Here is a 19,337-nt window from a genome sequence, read left to right on the forward strand (position 1 = left end):
TTGTCATTGTAAACATCTCTCTGCACCAGTGCAGACTGCAACCCACATTACTTAGTAGGTAGACTTCAAGAATTGATATGGCAAAACAACAAAATCTTCTGCAGTCAACCTGATGAATAACTTCTCCTAACTCAGCTAGATTATTGTACTGCACACATGTAGTCTAATCATGGTCCCCAACTAAAAGTCTTTTCAACAGGGTAGATGCTGTCAGAACTTGTGTTCCAGTGCTGTAGCTTCTGAGAATCCAGGGGCTATTTTCACACCAAGAGGAGGCATTAGTCTAGACTCTTATAGTCTGTAACTGTTGAGTGTAAGGAAGGAGTTAGTGTTTCATTTTTTTTTAGGTGGCAAATAGCAGATGAATATTTTGAAAGGAGTAAGGAATCTTTTTAGATTTATGTTGGATCATTGGTAGGGGAGGTGTGAGGAAGGTTGGGAGATGTCATTTATTTGGCAAGAAGTGAAGGTGAGAGATGAGTGGGAGGAATAATGAGTATTCACCTTAAAGAGAACACACTAACAACAGATTATGATGTTCAGAGGACTTAGTATTTGTCTACAAAACACAACTGGGAAATCAGACTGGGGTGAAAGTTAATTCTTGAATTACATTTCAGTAGTTGATTTCAAGACAAAGAATAAAAATTTTAAATAAGACTTTTAAAAAGTGTAGACCCAGATGAGAGAGGGTATTGAGGAGGGCGGTCAACTGTGTCAAATGCAGTAAGAAGGATGAAGACTGAGAAGGAATAATCAGATTTGGCAAATAAGAGATTGTTATTAACTTTGAAGAGAGCAATTTAAGCTGAGGGATGAAAATTTCAAGGGCTGAGAAGTGAGAGGAGGTAGTGATTCACAGGTAGTGATAATCATAGGTAGTGATTATAGTTAGCTTTTACAACTAGTTTGGCTGAGAAAGGTAATAACAATATAGGATGATGGCTTTAAAAGATTCTAGGATCTAGAGAAGGTATTTTAATAATATCTTCTAATACCTATTTTAAGAATAGGGGAATCTTGACTATGTTTGAAATGAAACCAGTAGACAGGAAGGTTTTGAAGATAAGAGAAAGAGAACAAATGATTTAAGGGCAATCCACTGAAGGAAATGGGAGAGGCTTGGATAAAGAGAAAAAAGAAGTAACTCATCATCAGAAACTGGAGGAAAGGAAGAGTGAGTTAAGGATGTTAAAGGTTTCTGAGATGGACAGAAGGTATGGTGAACAGACTCAATTTTCACAGTAAGATGAAGTCCTCAGCTGAGAGGCATGTTAATGCCTCATTTTAAAGCAATTTTTTGGCCTTAAGAGTGCAATAATGTTTACATACTAGTTATCCCTCACATAATTGTGTTTATTAGGCATTTACTAATGAATTTGCATATTGGAAATTCAATTCTTTTCACTCACCTAACTCAGCATCACTGAACTAAAGTGGGAAGATCATATTTTATTCAACTGTCCTAATATGAAAAAGGAAAATTCTTTCCTAAAAGAATGTAATGAGTCTAACAAACTCCTCTACAATTAGAGAACATAGATACTGCATAAATAACATAACATGTTTCTCTATATTCTTGAACTAATCTTTAGTCCATGTATTCAAATAAAATGTTATGTATTGAAATTACAGCTAGGTGGCACAGAGCACTGGGTCTGGAGTCAGGAAGATCTGAATTCAAATCTAGCCTCAGACATGTACTAGCTATGTGACCCTGGGCAAATCATTTAACCCTGTTTGCCTCAGTTTCTTCATCTATGAAATGAGCTGGAGAAGGAAATGACAAACCTCTCCAGTATCTTTGCTAAGAAAACCCCAAATAGGGTCATGAAGAGTGGGATATGCCTGAAATACTGAACAAAATTAAAATTAATTCAATAACAAAGAAAAAGAAATACTAACCTTTTATTTTGTTAAGTTTTTCAATAAGGGAGCAATGTTCATCATGTGAGTCCATTCTTGTTATAATTAGCACCTGGTCAAAGTAAAAAAAAAATTCAGCATTTATGTACATGAATGAGAATTCCATTTGAAAGAACTATTAAAATGACAAATTAATTTAATCCAGGGGTTCCCAGACTTATTTGGCCTACTCCCCCCCCCCTTTTTTTTGGAGGGGGGAGGGCAGGGCAATTGGGATTAAGTGACTTGCCCAAAGTCACATGGCTAGTAAGAGTGAAGTGTCTGAGGCTGGATTTGAACTCAGGTCCTCCTGACTTCAAGGCTGGTGCTCTATTCACTGTGCCACCTAGTCACCCCATAATTTAAAAAAATTACGCATTTAAAATTTAATAATTTATTGTAAATGTTTTTTTCCATGCATTGAAATTTTGATGATGCAATATTGTGTCATGTAACTGTAGAGTATCGTATTGTGAACAAGTCATTACCCGCATATATTCCTGCTGGTGCATACTGTATTTCCCGACAATGCACGACATGCTTGCCTGCCAAAACTTGCTTGTTAAGACTTGTTGGTGAATTTGACCTGGTTATAACTTGCACTTTATTTAGAAAATAATGTAATTACTACAACTTTTTAACTCTGTTACACAACAGATGAAACGTACAGTTTTTCAAAATTTTCTTCTCTTCTCTTCTTTCCTTATGCTCCCCCCTCCCCCTTGTTTTTATTCAATGTCCCCCAATTGCATCACAGGCTATTACTGCTCCCTTAGATCCACTGCTCCCCAGGGAGCAGTATCACCCACTTTGGGAATTTCTGGAAAATCAAACAGTTTGAAGAACTGAGAGGCAAAGGTATATGAGGGGACATTAACATCTATATTAAAATCTTCACAAGTAAGGATATAATTTGAGTTGGAGAGGAAGATTGGGCCAGGTACTGAGTTCTTTGTGAAGGGAGGGTGACCTGGGGTTGATAGGTAACTACAACTAGGACCTGGCTAAGATAATAAATCTTGAAGAAGTTGCTGAGTGATGACTATTTCTGTTGCTGTCAATTTTATTTTAGGAGTCCTATTTTATTCTTCATCAGGGTATAAAGAAAAACACTCAAAATTATGCCAGCATATGCATTAAAAGTTGCAGGGAAAATAAAGTCAGTTATGTAGAGTTTCTGGATTCCCTCCATCCACCAATGAGTCTTTCATTTCTAATTTGCAACATTTTGACCACAACATCAATTTTCCAATTTCTTTGGTATCAATATTAATTTTTTACTTACAAGTAATATATTTATAAAGTATCTTTTGCATATTAGTATTAGATTTTGTGATTAATGTTCTGCAACAAGGATTGTTTATATAATGAATTATTCTACATCTTAAACTGAGAATACTATTTCAGATTACCTGTAACATAGATTCAGATACTAATATGCATTATATATTTGAAAAGTCTCTGGCTCTGCCACTTGCCACCTGTGTGATTTTGAGCAACTTCTCTGGGTCTCAATTTCTTCATCAGTAAAATTAGAACAGATGCCTTCTAAAGCCCCCTCCAGCTTTATATCTATTTACCCTACGAAGTAGCTCCACCACCTATCTGTCCTTCATATATAAAGATGTTGCTGTTAATACATGAAGTGATTTTCCAATTTTGTTGTTGTTGTGTTATAATGTTGATGACTTTACATTAACTCATTCACATGCATCTAAGAACTTATTTGTGGGAAGACTGGAGAGAATTAAAATTCAGGTGTATCCTTATACAGGTCATGTTTAAAGCTAACTGGCTCATTTAGTGAGTGGCCTCAATTGCACCGTTCCCTAACCAATGTGCTAACCAACCATAGGGGTATATTTAATATAGAATACTAGGATCATAGTCTTGGAGCTTGAAGGGACCTCAGAGGTCCTCTATTCCAACTCCCTCATTTTCTTAAATATAAATTCTAAGACATGAACATACTAGGGTTATAAATGTAACCATGCTCTTTACAATAAGACATTCCATTAAAATTGTTCATAAAGTAAACAATAATTTTCACTGAAAGCTCCAGGTCAGTGATTGTCTCATTCTAGGCATCTATGTATCTTTGCCAGAGAAGATATTTAAATACTGAATAAATGAATGAATCTTAAAATTGAACTCGTTATCAAGAAAAAAAATTCCCACTCAAAGACTGCTGACAACTTTTAGTGAAAAAGAGATCATAGTGATGGACAGTACTGTGACATGATGGATATCTGGAGGATTGTCAGTGTTAACCTTATAATATTTGCATATCAGTTTACTTGTTCTTTGTAGCACTTTCAGCATTCACTCCCTTGTGCCTTAAGGGTAGTAAAATTTTATCCCATGAGTTTCCCAGCAGATTCCCAAACTTTACTTTTACAGATTTAGATAAACTGATAGGGCTTAGTGTCAATGTCATATTTTGCCAGCAGTTAAACCCAAAGATGTATTCCAGTCTGATGAATCCTTTGAGACTTTGAGTTAGGTTAAAAAAAATTGTTCCCTTAATTTTATAATGTCTGAAATTTGGTTTCTAATCATGGTGGCTGCAATATTATTGGCTGGTGAGTAGGCAGGTAGGTGGGGCTATTCCTTACCTTTTGGGTATTACTCTTTCTCTAAATACTCCCTTTGTCCCTCTAGGGAGAGGCTTTCCTCTCAAACAGGGTCCAGAAAAAATGGCCCAGAAAAGATGATGACATAGTAAGAGAGAGGGCGGAAGACCCCTACCCCAAGAGGGACGCAAAATAGTACCTCCTCCTCATTTGAAAGCCTTCAGGAGGAAAGAGAACTTGTAATTTTTCAAGTCTTTTGTTCGCATGCTTTGTTCTTGCTAAGCAATCAATTAATAACATTTTTTATCATTAGGATAACTATCAAGAAAAAGTCAGTATATTTGCACATGCTATGCTGGGAGAGAAAAGGCCGTTCCATTGCTTTCTTTACCATACTTACTTCATTCTTTGACAAAGCAACCAGGATGCTACAGATGGATGTCTGGTGGTTTCCCACAGAGGTGTTACCTTCCTCAATTGCCAATTGCCAAAAAGTTTTGCCTTGGCCTTGAGTACCGGAAAAAAAGCCTGATTTTTATATACAAATTCACCCTATCCCACCCTTTGGATTCCTGGGAAGAAGGAAAAATGTCCCGAAAGCTAGTCAAAATCAGCAGATGGTCAATGGTAGAGGGACACTCAGAAACTGCAGAAGGATTTGCCCCCAAAGTGGAGCTCTAGGGAGGTCATTAGTGCCCAAAAGGTATGCCGGGGCATTTCAGGCCTTGCTGAATGAAATTCGTTTAGGCATTCAGTAGTACACAATGATTTTTCATTTAATCCCCTATCCCTATTCCCTCCTTTTTCCACAGGGATTTCACCTCATATCATCCCAGGACTATGGCATAATTTATCCCAGTTCCTTAAAAGTTTTTTTTAAACTTTTCTGAATTCAAACATTTTCATTTTGTCTTAAGCCAGAAAATTTGATAAAAGCTGTTAACCATCCCACTCCTAAACTATGTGCATTATTGTTCTAACAGAGTAGAAAAAATAAAAAAAAACAATTGAGGAGTACCCAGGGAAGAGACAGACTCAAAACTGCTAGGAAAGAGTTATTGATTCATTTGTAGTACTTCCCAGGGCAGAGAGAATACTTTTGCCCAGATTTCTTTAAGTAAATGAATAAGAAGCAGTGGCTATAGCTAGCTAAAAGGCCCCCAAACCTAGTGCACATTCTTCTACAAATACCATGCCATCAGTAGGAAGACTATACCTGCATAGGCACCACAATGGGGGCATATGCCTTGAGAATACATATGTTCCTACTGTGAAAATTGATATGCTAACTACTTGTATTTGCTTGAGCCCCTCAATTATCCAAGTAACCAAGAAGAGCTGTATGAAGACTAGCCATATTAGCTAAGATACAGAGTGGACTGATGTACCAACAACACTTTGTGGTGACTAAGAGTAAAATCCAGTTAGATGTGCAGAAAATCATCAACTCTGAGGCCAATTAAGCTCATCCAAGCCTTGAAGCAGATTCTGAGTCATCTGATGGTTTACAGACCTTCAAGAAACACTCTTATCTTCAGAGACTCCCCTAACTGTTTGGTATGGGGCTCTCTGACACATCCTGTTCTATGGCTTTTAGAGACATCACCTTATTGTGCTCAAGCCTTGAATCATCAGGACTGCTTATTACCAAGAATGTCTTCTGATCTGTGTATTAATGGGCCATAGCTCTGACACTAGGAATTCCTCTTCCTGTTGCCTAGATCTCCCCTTCTCATTGGGAATGGGGCTCCTGCCTCAATCCTTTCTAGAACCTCCCCAATTCCCACATTTCTCTTCATTTCCCTTCTTCCTTTGTTTGAAAAATACATTATCTCCTCCACATCCATTACTGATCTGCTCAGGATGAGGCTGGCTGCTCCTATGTACAAAGTTTCACTTCTCTACTTAATAAAAATCTTTAATTTCACAGGCATCATATCTCTCTGGTTTTCTTCCCTTTAGGGGGAAGGGGGATTTAGGTCTCAAGAACTAGATTTGTGTTCTCTGGGTATCTTACCTCTTTCGAGGAAAGAGAGATTGAAATTCCCCTAAACAGAGCATCTGCCTCGGTTTACACTACATATCAAGGAGCAACTCACTTCCTCAGTGATGAAGGGACGCTGATATTTAGTGATATCATAGCTGTATTTTCTCTGGTCTTCTTGTTGAGTATTGTTGATCTCTCCTGGCACCCAGAAAGTCTTTCTCTCATTAGGGCAAACTGATAGCTCCTTAGTTATAGGCAGACCATGTCCAGCTAACAAAGCCAGGCAGAATGTTTCCAGGCTAAGTTTTTTTTTTTTTAACTCCTATGTCTGGGTTTAAACTATCTAATTTAGGATTAGATATTCTGGAATTCTTCTCTGGTTTGATATGGAAATGAATTTTGGCCAATGGCAATTCCTGATGCCTCTCTTCAAATACATATGTTGATTTAATTTGGAAGATCTTATGGAGTTCTTCATAGAATTTCTTGGTCTCATTTTTTTAAACAGTTATTGGACTACAAGCTACAATTACATTTGTGATAGATTTGCTTAGCTCATCATAAGTACTATAATGTGGACTGACTAAATATCCCATGAAATGATATTTCTTCTTGGGTTTTGATACATCATTAAAACCACCTCTGCTTCTGAAGGAGAATTTGTCCTCTGTCCTTTTGTTTACCTGCAACACCCCTGAATCTTCTGGTTTCATTTATAGCAAAAATGTTAATACTTTATAAGATTTAATTTCTTCAAGGGTATGACTGCTCATTGGTCAATTAGACAAGGATGTCATACTTAGAAAACTAATAGATTATATTAATATTTGTAGACATACAAATAATATATAGCATAGTACACTCTAGTCTTTTCCCTACTACTCTGCCACTATCACTACAGAATAATTACAACAAAAAGCTGGTCACAAATATATAATATGGCAAAATATCTCTCACAACATTATTGAAAAAAACTATAGGAGGGGGATGTTTCTTTATGACAGTAGGTCAGTACTTCTTAATCTGGGGTCCAAGAATTAAAAAAAAAAAAGCAATAACTACTTCAATATAATTGATTTCCTTTGTAATCCTATGGATTTTATCTTACACATTTAGAAACATTTTCTGAGGGATCCATAAGCTTCACCAGAATGTCAAAGAAGTCCAAGACACAAGATGAATTTAAGAGCCCTTGCTCTAGAGTCTTAGCCCAGGGATTTAACAAGATTTCCAGGGATTTAATTTCCTTAACTGTAAAATGTGAAGTCTGAATGAATTTTAATGTGCCCTCCAGGCCTCCCTAACTTTTATGAATTTAAGTTAGATGTTTTCTCACTTTGTTTACAATGCAAGGGTGGAGTTTCTTTTTAAAATAAGTATTTCATATATGAAATTATGGCAAAGTATACCCATATAAGGCATTTCTTTCTCAAATAATTGGAATTGATAAATATTGTAATAAATAAATACTGCTATTTTGTATCCTTTTAACAGGTGGGAACATTTTTAGTTGATATTATTTACATATGTAACATCCTTCTTAGAGACTTTTGAATCATCTAAGAAGGATTAAAATAGATTTAGTTAAACTGGGTCAAATTATCATTATTAAATTATTATATATTTTTGTTTTTGCTTTTTGGAGGACAATTGGGGTTAAGAGACTCGCCCAAGGTCACACGGCTAGTTTTTGTGTTAAGTGTCTGAGGTCGGCTTTGCACTCAGGTCCTTCTAACTCCAGGGTCAGTGCTCTATTCTATTAAATTATTTTAGTGTAGTATGTTTTATTGTTTGAAAACTGTCAAGCTATGAATGCTATAAATAGTAAGTATTCACCAACATAATCTATTAATCAAAAGAATTCATTCTATTACCATGTCAGATAAAATATATAAATGCATATATTGCTGTTTCATCTATTTAGCTGCTACTCATGATAGTTATGATCTGGATGTGCTCATGTCACTAACAAAATCAATGAGAAACCAAACAGAGAATTCCACTGAGTATGTATTAAATATGTTCTTTGAAGCTATCTATAATTACTATTTTTATCAGTCAGTGAACTGTTAGAAAATGTTCAGTCAAAGAAGACATCTGCAATTACTATAATTCTTATGACAATCTTAGGCAGTGTGAATGATTTTCCTGACTGATAAAGAAATTATCTTATTAATTGACAGCATTATCCCGACTATTCAAAGTAGCCTGTGATCAACTACTTAACTTTTTGCATGTGTTTTTAAAACGTAATTATCTACAAAAAGTATTTCTTAGTATAATACATTATGACTCTTAGTATTTATAACCTGTTGACATAGAAGAGTTTCCCATATTTTGATACCAGTTTCCATGACCTTGGTTGAGATCTCAGGCATGACTACAAAGAAAAAGTTTAATGAGTGGACCTATCACAAATCTGTTTCGTTTCATAGTACTAGCTAGTGTGAACCAAAGTAGCCTTAAGTAATTCCCCCCCCCCTTTTTATTTTTGGAGGGCAATTGGGGTTAAGTGACTTACCCAAGATCACATGAAGTAATTTCCCTATATATAAAATGTATAGAAATCACCATTGAGATGACTGACAGCTCTTTAATGGAATATAAATGGTTAACTTGATCATTTTTGAGAAGGATAAAGGATAAAACTTTTGCTATGCTTTTGAAGACACTCCTTATGGAAGCTGTGGATATACTTATGTAACTGATTCAAGGATTGAACCACGACCATTGAACATCTTAGCCACTGCCTTGGACTCAGGTCTAGAAATAGTAGCAGAATAAGAAATTTGTTTTTGCAGGTGACCAATGTAAGACTATATTTTGCTTGACTATGCTTATATGATACAAGAATTCTGTAGTTTTTTTTTTCCTTTAGTGGGTAGGGGGAAGTCAGAGGGAGAAAGAAAACTGATGTTTTGATAATAAAATAATAAAATTAACAATATCTTCTAGGACATCTGAGAAATTGAACTGAGTTGAATTCTAGACTTGAGAGAGTGACTATGCTAGTGTGTGGATACAGGTCCTTTGGGACCTATGCAGTTGTATAGCATACTCTCCTTCCTGCTTCTATCTCTTCCCTTCCCAGAAACCCTCACTCACAATGGAAGCAGTGGAGAGGCAGTGGTAGAATAACTAAAGAGTTCCTGAGAGAACCACACGGCTTGAGAGATGGCACTATCTTGGGGTATCAGTGAAATCTCAAAATTTTCAGGATTTGGCTTCTTGGAGAAAAGGAGAGGATTTCATAGACAAAGTGAAGTTCTTAGTCAATGCTAATTACTAGTTCTCTAGAGAGAAAAGTAGTTTCTTTTGAATTACTGGACCCAAATTTTTAGAATGATGAGAAGTGAGCACATGGCTCTGAGGTTAGCAGAGCAACAAATGACTGAGACATAACTGGGGAAAATAAACCTGGTTCTTGCCCTCTATGAGTCCCTGAGTTGTGCTGACTGTGAATGCCCTCACTAAGATGCACTATCCATCTCAAGGTCAAAATTCTTTTTCAGGAGAGTCCCAAACCTTAGGATACCACTAGAAGTCTGCAAGACTGTGAAGTTCCTTAGAGGGAAAAAGGAGATTTCTGGAAAATGAAGATCTTGTCTCTTTTGGCCTGCAATTCTCTCTTGGGAGAATTTCAATCATGAGGTGATGCTATGAGTTTGGAAAAACTGTATAAAGTCTCTGAGGAGAAGGTGGGACTTACTTAGAGAGAAGAGAATTGTATTATTGGGGTGTGCAGGAGCCAGCTCAGATCTGCCCTCTAGAACTTACTGCTACATTTCCATTGTGAACATTTACACCTCAGAAATTGGCAAACACATCAAACTTGGGCTTGATTTATTGTTTTGTTGACTGTCTAGACTTAAGATGATGGAGAAAATAATAATTCACTTTAAATTTAAAAACATATCTAGAATACATTTTGGAGGAAGAGTCAGTTGTTAAACATTTACCAGTGTGCCCTGTTATCCTTGACTGTTTATGTACTCTTTTTAAAAAATTCTTTCCAAGGAGTGAATTAAAAGTGAATTAAATTTACATATCATATACGTATATATTTTTGTATGTGTATATGTATATATGATATACTTGTTCAGTCATTTTAGTCATGACTGACTCTTTGGGATCCCATTTGGGGTTTTCATGGCAAAAATACCTGAGTGGTTTGCCATTTCCTTTTCCAACTCATTTTACCAAAGAGGAAACTAAAACAAAAAAGAATTAAATGACTCGCCCAAGATTACACATCTGGTAAGAGTCTGAAGCTGTAATGGTAATGGGAATTTGAAATCTTCTCTGCCCCCTAACAGGCTGGATGTAATCACATGGAGTCTGAGGTGGAAGTTTGCTGAATGGGTGGAACAGGAAGGGTGGAGCAGAGCTGAGAGGAAGCTGGGAATCAGAGCAGTTAGAGCTGGGGGAAAGAGAGGATGCAGGCAAGGAGACAGCTAGGCTTGTGAGTTTGTTTGTGGGAAGGCTTTGCAATGTTGCTCTTTGCAGTGTTATTGTGTATAGATTTCTTTGTTGCTATCATGAATTCAGTTTTCTGAGTGATTTGACTTTCTGGTGTCTGAATAAATGTTTTTGTTTCTGTCTTCTATGTGGGGAGTCTGTTATAGTTTGTGATTGAGAATTATGCCAGAATATTCATAGTTGCCACTGGGTGCTATGGCAAAACAGAAGCCACATTTGAACTCGGGTCTTCCTGACTCTAGGCCCAGTGCTATATTCACTGTCTTCCATAGCTGCATAGATAAATAAAAAGATAGGTAGATAGGTAGCTAGATAGACAGACAGATAGATAGATAGAAAGAAAGAATAGCTAGATTGATGGATGGATAGATATATGTAATTTGCTTAGTGCAGAGACCTCAACACAAGCTATATTCTTAGGTTCCTGGGGGAAAACCTTGATAGGAATACAGACCAAAGAGTAATTCATGAGGAGCCCCTCAGGTTGAACCCTTACTAACACTTGGGTTTCTGGCCCATAGGTTACATTATACTAGTAGTAAGAGGAGAATAAGTATCTGGTGATGAGTTGAATTCAATCTATTGGTGACAGGCAATTAACTAGCCAAGATAACAATAACATTGCTGTTTAGTGAGGTTTTAGGGATAGATAAACTTAGGTGGGATCAGGACTTTAGGTCAGCTATACTGTTGTACTTCAGTGTTACCACCAGCGCTATAAGCAGCTTAGACACTGCTGTCCTGAAGGACTATAGGAAAGTTTGCTACCTCTGGGCAGAATAATGAAAAGATTATGTAACCTGCTCATGTAACTTGTTATAATCAATTAGCTGTTAATATTTTATCTTTTTCTATGAATATTAAAAGGCTCCCACATAGCTGCCAAGCCTCAGTGGTTTAGACCTTAATACTTCCATTAATTTGTATGTGTTTGTATAGATTCACTGATCTCCCACTCTACAATCTAGCTACACTAGAGTTTTCACTGTTCCTCTCAATGTGCTATCTTCTGAATCCATGTCTTTTCACTGGCTATCTCCCATGCCTGGAATGTCCCACCTCCTTACTTCCAGCTCCTGGCTTTTCTGTCTTCATTCAAGACTTAGCTCAAATCTCACCTTCTGCCAGATAGCTTTCCTACCCACCCCCACTTTATCCCAGGTACTCATATAAACTTCTAACCTCATGGTATTACTGGTACTGAGGGTTTGGAATCCTCTTAGAAGGAATGAACTTGTGGTTGCTAGAGACACAATTCCTTTCCTATCAGGTCTGCATTGACTAAATAATTCATGGTAGTAGTAGAGGGAAAAGTCCGTGTTTTTTTCCTTCTTCATTTTGTGACTCAGTCCTTTGTTGTTCCTCTAGTTCCAGTGCCATATGTATGATCCTTTTTTTCTTTAAGAGGCTGGTGCTGTTCAGGAATTTTCCCTTCCCTTTCTAGGAAGCAAGAAATTCTCCCTTCTCTAACAAAAAGGATGGATCCAGGAACTTTTCTAGAATTCAACATTAATCTAGGAAATGTCTTCTCTATCCAGGAGGCTAGGTCACATGACTCCATCTTCTCTAGAGGTCATGTGGTTGAAAGACTTCACTATTGGCTCCTCTTTGGTCTAATGGATGAAAGTACATACAACTGAAACATGCTTCTATCTCTGCCCATCAAAGGCTGCCATTAGCAGTTCCTAGAAGAAGAGCTATGAGGATATGCAGATTTTTTTGGCTTCCTGGAGAACCAGGTTTGTTCTTACGTCTCTAGCTGGTGCTCAGATTTCTATCCAAAAGACAACAAAAAACCCATGGAGCTTGTATGTTGGCTGTAATATATTACCCAAAATTAACTTTAAGTAGAAAGTGGCATAAAAGACATCATCAAGGATATGTATGACCAGAAAAGGAAGGCTGTCAGTCATGTGGCAATGAGGGGCCACACATGGCTCAAGTGCCATATTGGTGCTGTGCACAGATAAAGTTAAGAACCAAAGGAAAGCCTTCTTTGATGTGGGTAGTTTCTTTGCAGAGAACTCATGGAAATATAAGAACAAAAAAGTGCACAGGGTAATGAGGTATGGAGGGGTTATAATCTGTACCAGTGGAACTACTATGCACATCAATGAAATTACAAATCCAATCCATCTAAATAAGTGTAGGATGTAAATCTTATGTAGTGGCAGCGTGGTGGTACAGTAGATACAGTACCATCCCTGGAGTCAGAACACTGATCTTCCTGAGTCCAAATCCAGTCTCAGACACTAGCTATGTGACCCTGGACAAGTCACTTAACCATCTTTGCCTCACTTTCCTCATCTGTAAAGTGAGCTGGAAAAGGAAATGTTAAAACACTTCAGTATCTGCCATGAAAACCCCAAATGGGGTCACGTAGAGTCAGCCATGACTGACTAAACAACAACAATGTGAATCTAATTGCAAACTCCTATCAGGTAAATCACAAGACATTATTATAAGTGTTTATGTACTTAGGGAAAACATCCTTGCAATTTGGGTCCCAACTGTGTGAGTGACATTGGGCAAGTTATTTAATTTCGTATTGTCTGGTTCATCATTTGTAAAACATGTTTAACATCTGCACTACCTCATACATAGGGTTCTGAAGACTGAATGAAATTACATGTGTAAGGCATTTGGGGAATCACAAAGTATAGAAATAATTTGAACAACTTCTCATATTAATATGGCACCTTATAACTTAAAAAGTGCTTTCCTCATAACATCAATTGAAATTGTTGATACAAAGTTTTACTCTCTGCATTTTACAGATGAGAAAACTGAAATTCAGAGGGGTTGAGAATCTTGTTCATGGTCACACAGCTGATAAGTGACACTGATAAGATTTGTGCTCCCTTGAATGTTGTGATTCTATTATACAACTCTGTATCCCATATATGGAAGCGAATAAAAATGCTGAGAGTAAGCGTTATTATTTTTTCATTATGAATGATGACATTGTCCTAGAATGCAAACCACATTTTCACTGAGCCACTCTGTGCTAAACTGGGAAAATTAAGCCAGTTAGTTACATGGGAGGAAAATTTCTCATATGAACTAAGTGACTTCTTCTAGGACTTAAATAGTTCTCAATAGTTCACAACACCACAATGGAATCTCTTTCCTAAAAGTGACTTTAAAATTTGTCTTGTCAATTGATTATTTTAACTAAGAAATGTAGGAAGCCAATTTGAATTTGAATTCCAGTTGCTTAAAGAACATTTTGTAGAAGTTATTAACCTTAAATTGTTGTTCTTCTGTATTATTCATTTGAACCAAATGTAACATCTGGCAATATAACTCTTCTTCTTTGTGGTTGGTTTCAGGCTCTTTCTTCCTGATAAACTGTACAATCTCAAGCTGTCTCCAAATATTATCCAAACAGGAACCTAACAGGCTTTTGTAGACATCTTTTGCTTTCAGTAAATATCCTGTTATAAACCAAAGGAAAAAGAATGATTACATAAACCTTTTTTTGCCAAACCTTGTAGCAAGCAAACAGGAAACTAATAGGAAAAAAAAATAACAAAAGTCATTGAGTATTTACTTCAATTTTTGTAATTATTTTTCAGTCTTAAAGGAAACTTAAAAGCAGTGAAGGTGTAAAAAGATGTCTGTATTAGGCCTTAAAAAAAAAAAACTAAAACTAAAATTGAGCCAAGGAAAGAACTATGGGAAGGAATATTCTACTAGGTAAATTAAGGAGAGTATCTGACCTATATGCCTAAACTATCTTTTCATAATTTTTATAGAATTTATCTACAGTTATATTGCAACATATCTGTAATATTTTAATATTTCATATTTTTAGAGAAAAACGAAATTCTGGAAAAAAAGGCATTATGCCTATAACTAAGTAGCAACTCATTATTGGTATCAGCCTAGCAGTCCTGACAGCAAATTCAGAATTAATTTGACCACCTTCTTGAATTATTTTGTTTTTAAATTTATTTTATGACTATTATTATTTTTGAGAGTAGGTCTCCCTATCTCACTCAGTCTAGAAGTACAGTGACTTCTACTATATACTGATAAACCTAACCCCAATGCTGATTGATACAGAAACTTCAAGGTGCTATTTCCAATTTGGGCCAATGCATCCTTCTTTAGGCAGCCTAATGCTCCACTGTCCCTCCTTGTGGCTCACTATATTTCTGTCCCACTTAGTGCTCTGGATGCACTTTATTTATACTGTAGTTCAGAACTCTGAAACTCAAACAGTCCACTAGCTGCAGCCTAGCAGCAGGGATTTCAGGCATGTGCAGCCATCCCTGGAGCTAATTTATTTTTAAAACTTTGGTTTTATTTACAGGCATCCTGGCATCGTAATCATTTGATGTGAAGCAAAGTAAATTATAAATTATATAATACACCTTATTGTAATTTTGCCTTTTATAAATTTCATACCTTATTAGAATACACTTACTAAAAAATAAAAAAAATCTCTGGGTAAACAGTATAAAGCACAGTAAGATCAGTTTCACAGTCAATATTTTAGAAACATTTTTCTTTGTGTAGTGTGAAGTGTAAAAAATGGTGTGGCTTTATCATTCCTGTTATGTATACTCTAATCTATTATTAATATAAAAGTGGCTAAATCAAGATATTATTATTTTGCAATTGGGTTAAGTAACTTGCTCAAGGTTATACGGCCAGTTGTTTCTGGGTGTGGTGCTGAGTATCTGAGCTCGGATTTGATCCAGGTCATCCCATCACTGGAGCTGGTGCTCTTACTCGCTGAGCCACCTGGCTGCCCCTAAGCAATTGGGGTTAAGTAACTTGCTCAAGGTTACATGGCCAGGTGTTTCTGGGTGGGTGCTAAGTGTCTGAGCCCGGGATTCGATCTCCAGGTCGTACTGACACTGGAGCCGGTGCTCTTACTCGCTGTGCTACCTGGCCGCCCCAATCAAGATATTATTACTTGATAAACAGGAAACTGCTTATACTTTATGCATATCTTATCTAAATGATAAATAGCAAATCAACAAATATTTATTAAACATCTGTAACTGCCTCCTTGTCTTTCCTTGAACATGATATTCCATCTTTTGACTGTGAATTTTCATTGTATATACCCCATGCCTGGAATTCTCTTCTTCCTCATATCAGTCTCCTGATACCTTGGGTTTTTAAAGCTAAAATTCTACCTTCTACAAGAAGGCTTTCTCAAGTCCCCTTAACATCAGTGCTTTCCATTTTGGTAATTTCCAATTTATCATTTATATCTATATCTATACCTATATCTATAGATATACACACATATATACATACACACATATATGTATATATACACATATACATATTTTGTTCGTAGTCCTTACTATTAGATTTGTAAACTCCTTGAGAACAGTGATTATGGTTTGCCTTTGTATTTCTAATATGCTTAGTAAATTCTTGTTGGCTCAACTTGCAAGGCAAAATATTAATGTTAACTGTTAAAAGCCAGCATGAGAATTATACATGTATGCTTTATATATTCATCTTTGGCTTAGGGAGTGCTTTATGCTTTTTTGTGGTTCCAATTATTAGATATAACATTTTTCATTTTAAAATGTTAGCCAATTCAAATAAAATTAAATAATAACATACAAATGTCTGTCTTTAGTAGTTTCAGAAATACACAAACAAAATATAGATTATATTATGAAAACATTACAAAATTTCTTGCAAAATTATCCATATTTCAATAAAATGAGGACATTTTAAGTGACGACTTCTGGGTTAGATGATATCTTACTTGGATAAGGTAAAAAATGAAGAAATTACTTTTCAACTAACCCAATGCTATGTCCAAGGAACACATTAAGAGGAGATCTCGAACTGTTACCAAAAGATGGACCAGTGCTGCCTGTTTGAATATTACTTCTCTTTCATTATTTTTACCTAAATAGAAAAAAAATATAGATATACTATATGTTAGAGCACACACACATATATGGATACTTAAATCTTACATATATGCTGTTTCTAAAATATATATTTCCTAATTCTTCCTAAGCCAACTAAAAACTAAAATGTCAAATGAGCCTTTGTTGTTTAAAAAAGAGGGATCTAAAGACATACGTAGGGCTTAAGTGGCAAAGGGTTGGGTTGAATCACAGGTCAAGACCAGCCACCTTGGAAAATGGAAAAGGTTAGCCAATGGATCAGCTAGTTTAGGAATATGGAAAAAGAGACTAAAATCTGAAAGTAGGTCCCAAAGTAGAGAAAGTGACAAATGAAAGGTAGAATACATACCATTAGCCATAGCTAGGTTTAAGAAGGCAAGTGATTGATAGAACTGACTCAGTCACGGACACAATAGGACTTAGGGGTAGAAATCCCAATTATTAAAGAGGCTGAAAAATAAGGAAGGAAGCCAGTTTCTGAGAAACCTGGATGTAGGGATAAGAATATAGTGAGCACTTATATTCACCTGATAAAGTTCCTTGATTGGGGATAGGCTTGACTCCAGTACCCATGGTAGGATGCAGCCTATAAGTAGGGGTTAAGTAGTCTCTGTCATTAGAGTTAGAGAGCTGGAGAGGAGAGGATCCAGTTGGACTATTATATTTAAGTGTCACTTGGACTTGTGTTTAGTATGAGAATTACTACTGTGCTCTATAATTCTATAAACCTTCAAAAACTCAGTCTATGCTAAAATAATCCCAAATCTGAAAGCAGTAGAAATCACATTAAATTATGTTAATAGGTAATATTCTGCTTTTGCTTCAGTCCTCTTTCTTTTCATAAAGAGTACTCTCGTAATTAGAATTTTCTATTTTCCTTAATACTTCAATTTTTTTAAAATAAAAAACCTATATTGGGAGCAAGAGAAAGATTAAATAAGACCCATTTCTCAGAATTAAAAGAGAGGAAGATAATAACAGATGGCAGTGAGAAAAGAGAATAATTTTCAGACCTTTAATTTCGTTCTTCTCTTCTCTTCCAAGGAGAATGATCTCTTCATTAGAAAGGACAGGACAAAAATGGTCAACCCAGAGTGAAGCTCAAGATAAGTAAGATAATAAGAGCATTTAGTTGCTCTTAATATATTCAAGGAAGATTTGGGTGAATTATAGTGCTTAGAGAAACCCTTACAGATATAACTGCTGAGCTTTCACTGATCTTTGAGTGTATAGGATAAGAGAGATGTCTTAGGACTTATTTCAGTACTCAAAAATGGGAACAGGGTAGCATTTATAAATTCTAGCTCATGAACTAAACTTTTATTTCTGGTAAAATAATATATTCTGTTTAAAAACCTTATTTTTATTGTTTTTTGTCATCTGCATTTCTAAATCTATACTTCCCACCTCCTCTCCCCAGAAATTCATTTCTTATAAGAAAAATTTAGAAAGAGAAAAAAGCAATTCAGCAAAACCAAATAACATATCAATTCTGTCTCACAGCATATATATGCAATATTCCATAGTCATAGTCTCCAACCTCTCCAAAGGAAAGAGGGAGATGTATTTTCTCAATCTTTTGCCAAATGTCATTCTTAGATAACTACTATCATATAACATTCAGTTTTGGTTTTTGGTTCTTTTTACATTGTTGTAGTCATTAGGTATAGTGTTCTTCTGGATACTTATTTCACTCTGCATAAGTTCATATATCTTTCCAGGCTGCTTGAAAACTTTACTATTCACGGTTTCTTACAGTACAATAATATTTCATTACATGCATGTCTCATAATTTGTTTGGCCATTCTTCAGTTGATGGGCATCTACTTTGTTTACAATTCTTTGTTATCAGAAAAAGTTTTGCTATGAAAGTTTTATACATATACATGTATATATATACACATATACTTGTATTTGTATGCATGCATAAATATAAATACATAAATATACACACTTTACTTGGATCAATGGAATGGGGAAGAACTCATGATCAAACAAGGGATAGAGAAGATCACAAGAAGTAAAAGTGGAAAATTTTGATTATATAAAATTTAAAAGGTTTGTATAAACAAGATCAGTGCAACTTAGATTATAAGGGAAACAGTTAATTGTGAAAAAATCTTTGTAGCAAATTTCTCTGATGCAGGTCTCATGTCCAAGATATACAAGGAGCTGATGCAAATTGATAAGAATAAGAGTCATCCTCTAATTATTAAATGCTCAAAGGATATTAAAAGAAATCTCAAAGAGAGAAATCCAAGCTACCTGTAGCTATATGGAAAAAAGTTCCAAAATCACTAATAATTAAAGAAATGCAAATAAAAATATCTCTAAGGTCCTATATTACACTCATTGGATTGGGAAAATTGACCTAAAAAGAAAATAATGAATGTTGAAAGGGGTGTGGGAAAGCCGGCCCATTAATCCACTATTGGCAAAACTGTGAGCTGGCCCACCTTTCTGAAAGACAATTTAGAACTATGCCGTAATAAGACTATA

General features: G+C 35.8%; 1 protein-coding gene across 1 annotated transcript in view; it reads right to left on the reverse strand.

Moving 5' to 3' along the window:
- SHOC1 (shortage in chiasmata 1) overlaps window positions 1-19,337 on the reverse strand; it is a 142,630-nt gene that overhangs the window by 45,386 nt on the left and 77,907 nt on the right. Inside the window, exons 14-16 of the mRNA XM_069085313.1 lie at window positions 16,729-16,833; window positions 14,191-14,381; window positions 1,906-1,978 (exon numbers count right to left, since the gene is read on the reverse strand). Coding sequence (XP_068941414.1) covers window positions 1,906-1,978; window positions 14,191-14,381; window positions 16,729-16,833 — 369 coding nt within the window. The remainder of the gene's footprint in view (window positions 1-1,905; window positions 1,979-14,190; window positions 14,382-16,728; window positions 16,834-19,337) is intronic.

Source organism: Petaurus breviceps, unplaced genomic scaffold (assembly GCF_028583685.1).
Source record: "Petaurus breviceps papuanus isolate PSGF00001 unplaced genomic scaffold, PetGlider_PUasm1.0 175, whole genome shotgun sequence".
Classification (NCBI taxonomy): Eukaryota; Metazoa; Chordata; class Mammalia; order Diprotodontia; family Petauridae; genus Petaurus; species Petaurus breviceps.